General features: G+C 46.2%; 1 protein-coding gene across 4 annotated transcripts in view; it reads left to right on the top strand.

Moving 5' to 3' along the window:
• The first annotated feature begins 7035 nt into the window (after positions 1-7035).
• The window catches only part of LOC118094330 (transcription initiation factor TFIID subunit 1), a 41953-nt gene continuing 35935 nt past the window's right edge, over positions 7036-13053 (top strand). For all 4 annotated transcript variants that reach the window (XM_035134604.3, XM_035134608.3, XM_035134607.3 and 1 more), the window contains exons 1-5: positions 7036-7258; positions 8559-8676; positions 9791-9907; positions 10953-11072; positions 11946-12187. In XM_035134604.3, the coding sequence (XP_034990495.1) occupies positions 7130-7258; positions 8559-8676; positions 9791-9907; positions 10953-11072; positions 11946-12187 (726 nt within the window). In that variant the 5' untranslated portion in view covers positions 7036-7129. The remainder of the gene's footprint in view (positions 7259-8558; positions 8677-9790; positions 9908-10952; positions 11073-11945; positions 12188-13053) is intronic.

Consider the following 13053-nt stretch of genomic DNA (forward strand, 5'->3'; position numbering starts at 1 on the left):
AAAAAAGAAGTCCTCATGAAAATCCACCAGCATTTTCTGCTAATCTCTCCTGATATACAAATTCGCGTATGCAATTACCAGGAGGAAACAGTACTTGAAAATGGAACAAATGTTCAAGCCAGGAACTATCTAGTTGAAGCATTCTGGGTGATATTCAATTTAAGTTTTACTCAGAGCAGACTTACTGAAATTAATGGACCTAACTTAGTCAGGTTCATTAATTTCATAGTTTGGCTATGAGCTGTGTGAAAAAGGCACTTTCTTTTGTCTGTCCCAAATCTTCCAACTTCATTAGATGGCCCTGAGTTCAAGTATTTTGAGAGAGAGAAAAACCTCATCCTATCTGCTTTCTCAATACTTTGTATAATATATACACCTCTTTCATGCCTCCCTTTTCTCTATATTTAGGGACATGGGTGATCTAAACCACTGAGCCTCTTGGGCTTGCCGATCAGAAGGTCAGCGGTTCGAATCCCTGTGATGGAGTGAGCTCCCGTTGCTCTGTCCCAGTTCCTGCCAACCTAGCAGTTCAAAAGCACACCAGTGCAAGTAGATAAATAGGTACCACTGTGGTGGGAAGGTAAAGGGCATTTCCATGCGCTCTGGCTTCTGTCATGGTGTCTCATTGCTCTAGAAGCAGTTTAGTCATGCTGGCCAGATGACCCGGAAAGCTGTCTGTGGACAAATGCTGGCTCCCTCAGCCTGAAAGCGAGATGAGAGCCGCAACCCCATAGTTGCCTTTGACTGGACTTAACTGTCCAGGGGTCCTTTACCTTTATCTTTCCCCCCTCTCTATTAAAAAGCCCCAACTATTGTAGCATTGGTTGTTTATTCTATTTCAGCCTCCTGGTGGAGGACTGAAACTTCTATAGGGATGGGTCAAGGACTATGTTCTCTCCTCAGGCCACAACTGGAAGCTCTAAAGGCCTGTCTGAGCCACACTTTGCTTCTGCACAGACACATCCACTTACACCTCTCTAACAGGGTACCCTGAATTCACCACTGGTTTGGCTCCGCTTGATGACTAGGATTCCACCCAAACGTTGGAAGCCTTTTATTACCAAACGTTGTGACATTTGCTATGAGGAAGGCAAAACCTTCAGACTGGCCAATCTGTCTGCAGGCAAATTCCTTCCTGGCTCCAAATATGACAACCGTTAGCAACCATAACAAGGTCAAACAATAAGGAGGAGGAGGAGGAGGAGGAGGAGGAGGAGGAGGAGGAGGAGGAGAAGAAGAGGAAGAAGAGGAAGAAGAAGAAGTAGAAGCAACAGCAGCTACATAGAGAAGAAAAATGAAACACAGTTGAACATGTGACCCTGGAAGAAAATATGGTTAAATTTCATAAGAAGCTAATGACCTAAAAGGCAATAAAAGGTTAAACTAAACATTTATAGGAGGATGAAGGGAGGGAGGGTTTGCTCTTCTGCTAACTGCACTGAAGGTGCCCAGTACAGCCAGTTTTTATGCATCACTGCTGGATAGGAGTAGAAACTTCCAGCCCAGCCCCTCTCCAGCATCTTAAATTTGATATGGGCTCAGATTCAACTAAACCAGACTACTGCATAAGACCTGTCAATTAGCATTAGTTTGTCATTGTTTAAAAACGGATGCTAAATATTACGTTAAAGATAAAGGTTAAAGGGACCCCTGACCATTAGGTCCAGTCGTGACCGACTCTGGGGTTGCGGCGCTCATCTTGCGTTAGTGGCGAGGGAGCCGGCGTATAGTTTCCAGGTCATGTGGCCAGCATGACAAAGCCGCTTATGTGTTACTAAATATTACGTTATATGTTACTAAATAAAGATATCTAATAGCAATTGAAAGTGTTTCTTAGATGCATAGTCATTTTTTAAAAAAGCAATCTAAAAAAGGTAAAGGACGACTCTGGGGTTGTGTGCTCATCTTGCTCTATAGGCCGAGGGAGCCGGCGTTTGTCCATAGACAGCTTCTGGGTCATGTGGCCAGCATGACTAAGCCGCTTCTGGCGAACCAGAGCAGCGCATGGAAACGCCGTTTACCTTCCCGCCGGAGCGGTCCCTATTTATCTACTTGCACTTTGACGTGCTTTCGAACTGCTAGGTGGGCAGGAGCTGGGACTGAGCAACGGGAGCTCACCCCGTCGCGGGGATTCGAACTGCCGACCTTCCGATCGGCAAGCCCTAGGCTCTGTGGTTTAGACCACAGTGCCACCCGCGTCCCGAAATATTACGTTATGTGTTACTAAATAAAGATATCTAATAGCCGTTGAATGTGTTTCTTAGATGCATAGTCTTTTTATTATTATTAATAGCAATCTATCCTGGACATAATTCAGTCTCGAGTGCAAATAGTTTTAGTCCTTCACAGCGAGATGTTTAATAGTCCTCAGGGCGTTTGTTTTTTTGTAATGTAGATTAGAAGAGGCAGTAAAAGAAAGACAGGAAGTTTTCAGAACAACAGGAAACCTCAGTCACATTTAGGGGGTCTAACGAACCCACCAGCATTGAGAAATGCAGCCAAGCTCTATCTCACGGTACCCAGGTGTTGCTATGTTGGATGTCAGGCCTCACCACAAGCTTTGCAAACTGAGCTGACACAAAAATTCAGCACTTACTCATTGGTTATGAACAAGAACGTCTCAAACTAGAAAAAAAAAGCAACAAGGGATCCTGTGTAAAAGCTAAAGGCTAAAGATGATTTATGGACCATGGACACTGAGGTCAATGGTTTATTATTTTATATACCATCTAAATATGTTTCAGCAACCATGAGCATATATATCACATCACCACCATGGCAATATCCTGCTTCCCTCTCTCCATTCCCTTTTGTATCATGTCTTTTTAGATTTGAAAACTGAGGTCAGGGATTGTCTAGTTTTTATTGATCATTAAGACACGCTGGGAGTCTTTTTGGCTGAAAACAGCGTAGGGTACAGATGCCTTGATTTAATATTTAAATGAATGACTATAGGAAAAACAACACACCATTTACAGATCACATTTTCACAACAGGAGAAAGCAGGCAACAGGATCATGCACAGCCTATTGGCTTTTTTTTTCTTTTCTTATTCAGAGCAATAACTGTGTATATAGGCAGTGAATGTGATGTCGGTCACAGAAAAAGAGAGCATGAAAAGCTGGATGTGCTATTAGTACAACATCTGAACTAGCAGGGTCTAGATTAGCACGTCTCTGCCTATCTCCAGAGGGTCTCACAAGCCGCTTTACTCTGTGCCCCTCTCTTTGTAGCCAGCATAACTTCTATACATGGAATCTTCCATTATATGCAGCATCCGCAAGTCAATGCAGCTGGTTTGATGAAAGATTACACGGCATGACCCACCCCCTCCCAAGTGCCTGGAGTCGGGCATGGAGAAGGGAATTCTCATGGGACTCAGTGGAACCTTTTCATGTGCCCAGGCTTAGCTGGGTGCAGACAGGTGCTGGTAAAGCGTGATGTGCGTCTGATCGTTACTGATAGCAGGCGGTCTGTCAATATTCCTGGCAAAGGGGCTGCTCCTTTTCAGAGCACAAGCTGGCTAGAGGGGAGATGTGTTTATGCACACACAAAATAAATTGCTTCTCTTTAGTGAAACCATGACTTGTGATTCAGAATACTTCCCTTTTTTTCCCTTTCCGGTGTTCAAAAGAAAACCCCTTGCAGAAATTGCTTCCGCAATCCTTTCCATATTTGAGATTGTAATTATCTGTTTGGGAATACATAAAATAAACAAAATAATGAACGTGACATGTGAGATCTGCATTAGATCTTTTGCTTTAAAAATAGCCAAAGCCCCAAACCCTGAACATGTAAAGCAGTGAGAGGAGGGAAGGCTCTCAACTTTTGATGAAAACAGCAACTTGTGCAAGAGGATGCTTAATATGATGCCTGCACTCCCCCCTTTTTTGAGCCCAACATTCCTTAAAGGTACTATGTGTCCTGCAGCAAGAAGAAAATACCCCACACATCACACTCAGGTACCACAATGCTGCCTGTATTTTTCCACTCCCCAATTCATAGCATTGGGTGGAGGTGGTGAATCTAGAAAATGGCATGGACCTGGCGTGGGAAAGGTTATCCTCCCTCTCCGATAACAACATGTGGGATCCTACCCCCACCCCACCCCCGGCATGGCTGCTTTAACTCCTGTCCTCCAAAGCCAAAGATGGATCTCCTGCATTTGTTATGGACCCAAAGTCCCACTGACCTCTGCAAGATTCAATTTTGAGTAAACATGCACAGGATTGAGGGTTACAAAAAAGAGAGTTTACTGCCATCTGTGGGCATGAAGCAGTAGTGCGCAGGGACATAAATCACATATACAGGCAAGGGGTTCTCAGTGTGCTGCCCATTTTGTAGAGGATTATTGTGGATCTTGAAGAGGACAGTGTCTCTCTCTCCCACCCCTGGTCATAGTGTTATAAAGGGCAGCCCAAAGCTTATTTTGCAGTGCAAGGTCATAGAAACTTCAGTTTCTTTATCATTATCATCATCATCACCATCAGCTTTTTATGTTTTTCAGTTTTATACGTTTCAATAATTCTACAATCATTTTAACATTTCAAAACTTGACTTCCTTCCCCCTCTTTCTACGGTTCCTTAAATTTATTTTTTATATTTTCTGCATATTCCAAATTAACTTAATTTACTCATTTATTCATCTACTTTAAATATATGCTCTTATAAAACTGCAGGTTATTACAATAATCCTGCCAATGTTCACAGTTTATTTGTAAATATTTAATAATAATAATAATAATAATAATAATTTTTATTTATACTCTGCCCTTCCCAGTCAAGACCAGGCTCAGGGCAGCTAACAACAAATAATATCAACACAAGTATAAAAGAAACAATTCAGTTAAAATGCAGATTAATACAATGTTAAAATTCAATTTTAAAATTAAAAATCTATGAATAAGATAAAACCATTATGAAATAAAACCTTAGGGGAGGGTAACCATGGGGTCAGACTGCGTCAGTCCGAAGGCCTGATTTAATAAACCATCTCCATTCTTTTATCTTGATTTCTTATTTTTCCGGTAAGTTTCACCATTTCTGTATATTCCATAAGTTTTTGTATCCATTCTTCCTTTGCTGGGACTTCTTCTTCTTTCCATTTTTGGACAAGTAATAGTCTTGCCTAGAAATTTCAGTTTCTTGTTGAGGTTGCTCATTCTGCTGTTTTGAGCTTTCCTGGGAAATCGGATCCTCCCTAGCAAGAGGGCACATGTTGTAGTGTGACCTTGCAACCAGACCCTGTGTTGTGGGTGGGAACGTTTGGATGGCCACAACACACCATTGGAGGTCCCTCGATGCTGGGTGCAATCAGACCAATGGGATGCCAGCAAATTTGTGTCGAGGGACCTCTATTTTAACCCATCCCTGAGCTTCCTATTCTAATTCATTCAAGAGGGTTATGGGAGCAGAAGGTTCATAATGTTTGGGCTATTCCTTCAGAGAAGCTGAGTACAGCTGGCTTAAACTGGTTATCTTATCTCTTCTTCAAGGTTATGCTGACTATACTGTAATAAGAGGCCAGAAGGAGCCTGGGTTTCACTTTGCATAGTGTTATGGTTTAGACATATTATAAGTTATTGTAAGTTTAAGTCTGCTGCAGCTGGTTTTCTTATGGACAGTGCCAATCCTGAATGTATTGGATTTGTGACCATTATGCTCATTTGCCTTCAGTAGCAGTAAAGCTCTGCTGGATGAAATATTAATTGCCTCTGGTTTATTTTTTGGGGGGAATCCTGCAACATGTTTAAGTTTTAGATTGGAGTTCTGCTCTGGATCACTGCTGAGTAGAATTCCATGACACAACCTGCCCCACAAAAGGATATGGCAAAGCTAGGAAGAGCATACACCAGGGGTCAGCAAACTTTTTCAGCAGGGGGCCGGTCCACTGTCCCTCAGACCATGTTGGGGGCCGGACTATATTTTAATAACCCAGAGATGCATTTTAAATAAAAGGACACATTCTACTCATGTAAAAACATGCCGATTCCTGGGCCATCCGCGGGCCGGATTGAGAAGGCGATTGGGACGCATCCGCCCCCCCCCCCGGGCCTTAGTTTGGGGACCCCTAGTATACACAATTACTCCAGTAAGATGTGCCCTCCCTGATAGTCGCCTTTTGCTGCTGCCAGCCTCCTCTGGGAGTATTATTATTATTATTTATTGAATTTATATACCGCCCTATACCTGGAGGAAGCTACTAACATGAGTTTGACCAAACTGCGGGAGGCAGTGGAAGACAGGAGTGCCTGGTGTGCTCTGGTCCATGGGGTCACAAAGAGTCGGACTCGACCAAACGACTAAACAACAACATATTACCCGGAGGTCTTAGGGCGGTTCACAGAAAAGATCAACATAAAAACCACAACGTATATATACTCAAAATAAAAACAACCACCCAATAACACCCCCCTGTGGGAGCCAGCTGTATGCCATCTACCCCTCCCCTCTGAACTATATTTAAGGCAGGAGCACAGCAAGGCCAATTGCCAGACACTGCATTGGCCCGTGAACTCTTGTTTTGCCATACATATTTAAGTACTTCAGCCTAGATTGTTTGTTTATATTCAGTGCTTTTTTTCCTTTAAAAAAAAAGTTTAGGGGGTACTCTCATTTTGACTCAAGAAAATCACCATTTTATAGTTCAAATTGGGGAAAAAATAAATGGGCAAAAGTATAAAGATTCACAAAATGTTTGGGGTAGGCCTATGCGTCCCCCTGCGTCCCCCAGAAAAAGGCACTGTTTATATTCATGCTGCGTTTGCAAAATCGTTAATTTTTGCCGGGTTGTGTGTTGTTGTTGTTTTTTGAAACTTCATCGTCTGCATTTTTATATATTTCCGACTTATTCCAATGTTTTCGGGACCATAAACCGCTTTGGCACAGGCGATTGCGGGGAAAGCGGCGCATATGTCAAACGACAGAGAAGCCGGCAGATGGAATCCTAGAGGCGCCGCTGTAGCGGATGCTGCGGAACTCGCCCAGGGGGCCTCCTAGCGCCGCTCTACTCTCCCGGCGTGCTTTTCATGGTTGCGGCAGCTTCCGCTTCCGGCGTAAACACTTAAAGGCAGGCGGCTGAGGTGGCGGTACTCTTAGGAACGGAGTCGGCTGCTGCTCCGTCGTGGAGATGTCGGACTCGGAGAGCGAGGAAGACGAGGGCGGCGACAGCCGGGCGGCGCCCTTCTCCCTGGCCGGCTTCCTCTTCGGCAACATCAACGAGCAGGGCCAGCTCGAGGGAGAGGGGCTCCTTGACCAGGTGGGCGCTTCTCGGGGGTGGGGGCTTACAGGCCCGGAGGGGCAGGGGACGAAGGAAGGGGAGGCTGGCTAGCTAGCCGTGTCAAGGTAAAGGTGGAGCGCGGAGTGGGGCGTGGCACAGGGTACAGTGGGAGGGGCCGAGTTGAAAGGGAGAGGGACCGGGAAGTGGGGGGGGGGAACAATTGGAATGGGGACAGGACAAGGGGGGCACAGGGGAAAGGTAGGGTCGGGGGACTGGCTAGTCGGGTCGAGCTGAACGGGGGAGGGGGGACTGGGAACGGTAGGGGCTGGCCAGTCGGGTGGAGCTGGAGGTGTGTGTGGGGGGTGCAGGACCCCACTCGGGAGAAGGGAGGGGATCGGGGGGGGGGCTGCCAAGCCATGGGGGGGGCGAGAGCTGTGCAGGCGGGGGGCGGGGGCTGCCCAGCCATGAGGATGGGGGTCAGGGCTGCCCAGCTGTCAGAATGGGGGAGGCTTCTGGGCATAGCTGTCAAGTTTTCCCTTTCCCAGTACGTTTCTGAGCACAGTTCAAAGTGTTGATTCTGACCTTTAAAGCCCTAAATGGTGTCGGTCCAGTATACCTGAAGGAGCATCTCCACCCCCATCGTTCTGCCCAGACACTGAGGTCCAGTACTGAGGGCCTTCTGGCGGTTCCCTCGTTGCGAGAAGCCAAGTTGCAGGGAACAAGGCAGAGGGCCTTCTCGGTGGTGGCGCCCGTCCTGTGGAACGCCCTCCCATCAGATGTCAAAGAGAAAACCAGCTACCAGATTGGGAGGCTTTTAATGTTTAATAGATTATTTTATTTCATTTTTCTGTTGGAAGCCGCCCAGAGTGGCTGGGGAAACCCAGCCAGATGGGCGGGGTATAAATAATAAGTTGTTGTTGTTATTATTATTATTATTTTCTCATGAGGAAGCCGATTCAGCATAAGGGAATTTCTCTTAAAGAAAGGGAGAACTTGACAGCTATGGTTCTGGGTCAAGCTGGAGCAGGGAAGAGAAGATGGAGGGAGCGAGCGAGCGAGCGAGGAGGGGAAGGGAGGCAACAAGGAAGGGATGGGGGCACACGTGGGGTAGGATGACCTTTAGGTAAACTGGTCTCAAACTATTAAGGGCTTTATATGCCAACAGAGTAACACCTTGAACCTGACCTGGTAGCAAATTGTCAACTAGTGCAGATCTCTGAGTAAGGCACAGTGGTTTGAGTTAGAGCATCTACTTTGTATGAGGAAGGTCACAGTATGGTCTTAAGGTTCTTTCCCTCCACTTCCATCCAAAATCCTGTTTTCTTTCTGTCCCCCACAGGAGTCAAAAAAACATTTGGCCGGACTTGGGGCATTGGGTCTGGGGAGCCTCATAACAGAAATCACAGCCAGCGAAGATGATGCTTCTGAGTCAGATGAAGCCCAGTTGGATGAGGAAGGTAGGAGAACGTTTTTGTCTTAGGACTGGGACAGAATAGCTTTCTCTAGGCTGGTGCCTTTCATATGTTGTTGGGAGCGCAAGGATGATAGTACTTGTGGTGCAACAACTTACTTAGGGCACTAGGTTGGGAAAGGCTAGGATACAAGGCAGGCATCTCCAAACTTCGGCCCTCCAGATGTTTTAGACTACAATTCCCATCTTCCCCGATCACTGGTCCTGTTAGCTAGGAATCATGGGAGTTGTAGGCCAAAACATCTGGAGGGCCTCAGTTTGGGGATGCCAGATATAAGGGCTTTGCTCCCTCAGGGATCAAGGCTGACTCCTCTTTGTGCATTTAAAAATAGGTTGCAGCTGGTTAATTCAGTGTTCTGGCATTGCTTACTCAGGGGTTGCAAGTAATGGCTGAACTTAGTAGCAAAGCCTGTAAAGTCCAGCACCACCATGATAGCACAATATTTTATTTTAATTTGAATACCACTCTTCATCCATAGATCTCAGGGTGGTTTAAACATAAAAATACAAAATAAAAACACAAAATACATAATAAAACAAGAACAGAAAACCCCCACAAACCAATGAACCCCCCATACCCTCTCCTACAACCTTGTGTAAACGTGGTATAAGATGTTAATCAGCCCAAGGCCTGGTTGAAGAAGAACGGTTTCACATGGTGCCTAAAGGTGTATAATGAAGGCCCCAGGTAAGCCTCCCTGGGGAGAGCATTCTACAGGCAGAGACCCACTGCAGAAAAAAAGGCTTGTTCTTGTGTTGCCACCCTCCTGACCTCATGTGGAGGAGGCATACCTAGAAGGGCCTCCAACAGTCGTCTCAAGGTCTGGGTAGGTTCATATGGAGAGAGGTGGTCCTTGAGGTATTGTGGTCCTGAGCCATTTAAGGCTTTATAGATCAAAACCAGCACTTTGAATTGGGCCCGGAAACTACCTGGCAGTCAGTGCAGTGGGGCTAGAATTGGCATTATATGCTGAAACCCGTATTGCCCTGGTGAGCAATATTATTCTTGAATGTGGGTGCGGAAGCTGGGATAGAAAAATGGTGTGGCCTGTTGGGTCTGTAATTTTTCTGTGTTCCCTGTTCCTCTCCCTGCCTGCCAGGCTGGGTTAAGAGCACTGAAGATGCTGTCGATTATTCTGACATCACCGAAGTGGCTGAAGATGAGAGCCGGAGGTACCGGCAGGCAATGGGCAACCTTCAGCCAGTTCAGAGGGCAGGTAGGTGGTGGCAGCTGCTTTCCTTTGTCACAACTGATCTTTCACCTCTTCAACTGGTCCTTGCTAACCTGACACTTGCTCTGGCTCCCTTTTGCTCTTCTTGCATCCTGTGTATGGGGCGTTAGAGGAAGGGTAGTACTCATGGTAGATGGGCTACTAGGATGACCAGCCCCATCTGCTCCTCAACTCCCTCTACAGCATGTGCAGAAATCATTGGGCCCACTATTGTTCTTGTCCTCTCAATCTGCCGGAGCTTGTTTCCGCATGCATGGGAAGTCCCTAACTAACCAGGGGTTTGAGACCAGTCGGCTACCCTCAACTGGTTTAGCTGGCCAGTTGAAGCCAATTCCAGGGTGTGGCTGCTGTCACATGCTGTCACATTCCCTTTGTTTTTAAATTTACTGTACACCCATCTGGGAGTTTTATGTTAAAGGAACATAGGAAGCTGCCCTAAATTGGTCCAGATCCCTCATACATCTGGTTCAAATGGGATGCGGGTGCACTGTGATCTAAACCACCGAGTCTCTTGGGCTTGCTGATCTTAAGGTCGGCAGTTCGAATCCACACGTCGGGGTGAGATCCTGTCACTTTGTCCCAGCTCCTGCTAACCTATCAGTTCGAAAGCATACCAGCGCAAGTGAATAAATAGGTACCGCTGCGGTGGGAAGGTATATAGCGTTTCCATGCACTCTGGCACTTGTTGCGGTGCCCCTTTGCGCCACAAGCGGTTTAGTCATGCTCGCCACATGACCCAAAAGAACTGTCTGCGAACAAACGCCGGCTCCCTCAGCTTGAAAGCGGAGATGAGTGCTGCACCCCATAGTTGAATTTGACTGGACTTAACCATCCAGGGTAAACCTTTACATTTTTTACCATCTAGTTCAGATGGTGGGAATAGAAGATCTGTTTTGGATGATGGAGGGTGCCTGGATCTTCTTGGAATGTTTAATCCTTGTGGTTTTTAACAAGGTATTGTACAATAAGCCGAAGTTGTGATGTGATGGAAGGGCTGCCCACCACTCTGTTCTTCTCTTCCTTTCCTTAGATGACGACGATGACGATTATGATGCTGACTCCGAAGATATTGACTCCAAGCTGATGCCTCCCCCACCACCACCTCCAGGGCCGATGAGAAAAGAGGACGAAAAGGACGCGGCTGCTTCCGGTGCGTATGTACTCCTGGGAAATAGCTGTAAGCCATGCAGAGCCCAGGGGTGAGCAGTATCATAGGCTTGTAGAGTTGGAAGGGAACCCAAGGGTCATCTAGTCCAACCCCCTGCAATGCAGAAATCTTTGACCCAACTCGGGCTCAAACCCACGACCCTGAGATTAAGAGTATCATGCTCTACCCACTGAGCTATCCCAGGTCTGAAACAAACACAATGAAAAATAGTGGGTGGAATCCAGTGTAGCAGCACCTGTTGTTCTGTTAGCACAATAATTTTAGCTTGTGCCTTGTAACTCCCCCCCATGTGCACCGCACATCCAGTCTGTTCTGGAGGGGGGCGTGTCGGGGGAGGGGAGGCATAGGATGTTCTGTTGCACAATCAGAAATTTTTGCGCTGGCAGAACATTCACACTGTGCCACTTTGGATACAACCCTAAGCTGGGATTTCCCTTTTGCGTTGCTGCCTCAGCTGAAATGTGGTTTTATTTTGATGTACTTTTTTCTGGCTTGCAGTTTTTCACTTTAAAGTGCTTTCAGCTTTGTGAAAAGGCAGTACGTATACAAATGTGCTTCATTTATTCAATAACCGTAGAATCTACCGGAAGCAGGAGAATTGGATCTGAGAATTTAAAACTCCCTGAGTGCGGAGTTTTTGATGTGTCTAGGAGGATTCTCTTGGCGTCTCTTCCCCTCCCACTCACTTGACCCTTTTAAAAATGCAAGCTGATAATTTCAAGATGCTGGCTTCCATTTGAAAAACTGCACGTTTGTCTTTGATGCCTGGAATAAGGCATGTGACCCAGGGTTAGATTTCTGTCATTTTGAGGTTAGGAAGTAGTGCCTTCCTTCCTGAGAGGTACTCTCTTCCAGGGTCTGAAGACAATGATGGTATCATCCTTCCATCCATCATTGCCCCTTCATCCGCTACCTTGGAGAAAAATGACTTCAGCAGCTCTTCGGATTCTGAATCGGAGTCGGGTTCCCAGGACTCGCGGAAGGCAGAATCCAAGGACAGCAGACTTACGCTGCCACTTGCAGGGATAATGCAGCAGGATACCACCAAGCAGCTGCCCAGTGTCACGGCCCTGTTCCCCGAGTTCAGACCAGGCAAGGTAGGGCTTGAAGGTTGACACTCTGCAGAAAATGACAGGTGGGGGACCAAGTGAAAGGCTGTGCTTTGTGCTAAAAGGATGGAGGGCCCCCCATGCTTTATTCACTTTATTTTTTGTTATATAAGTTAGTGAAACAGATGGGCTACCTTCTCGGGTTGATGAGCCCCATGTAGGAGAAAGGAAACTCTGATCCCAAACCTCCACTACCCTACACAAATCTGGGGTGGATTAGCTAACATGGTTGGATGACATGTTGCATGCCTCCTTCCAGCAGCTCCTGCAGTCAAGCTGGTGCCAAATGTATTGCTCTGCATTCCTTTGGCCCACATCAGCGAGGCTTGTTGTCTGGGCAAAAAGGTAAAACAATGAAATTGAGGGGGGGGGAATCACAGCCATACTTAAAAGCATACAGAGGACAAAATGCTAAAACAAATGAATTGTGGTGTTTAATACAGCTTCACTAGGTGAGAACAACAGTGGTTGCTGGGAACCCAAACAAATTGAGTTCACAGGCTTATGTTACCCAGGCTTCTATCGAGGCATAACCTCGTCTTAGATATTCACATGTGTAGGAATCAAGTCTTATAGCAAGCAGGATTGCAATTGGGAAACCAAGTAGTGGCCTTATCAGAAGAGCAAATGTAACATCATAGGAAAAGGCTTGAATAGCAAGTTCATATATTCATCTTTCAGTTTCAGCAGATTCCTTCACACTTTATTACAGACATTTTTGCTCTTTTACAACATCCTTTCACTCAATAATCTCTTCACACTTGCTTTTACTGCCAGTAAGCTATCTTTCAGGAGGTGCATCAATGTCTTTATTCACCACAGGGGCACTTTTTTGGTGGGGGGATTGCAGCTCT

Source organism: Zootoca vivipara, chromosome 12 (assembly GCF_965207765.1).
Source record: "Zootoca vivipara chromosome 12, rZooViv2.hap1.1, whole genome shotgun sequence".
NCBI classification, from domain to species: Eukaryota; Metazoa; Chordata; class Lepidosauria; order Squamata; family Lacertidae; genus Zootoca; species Zootoca vivipara.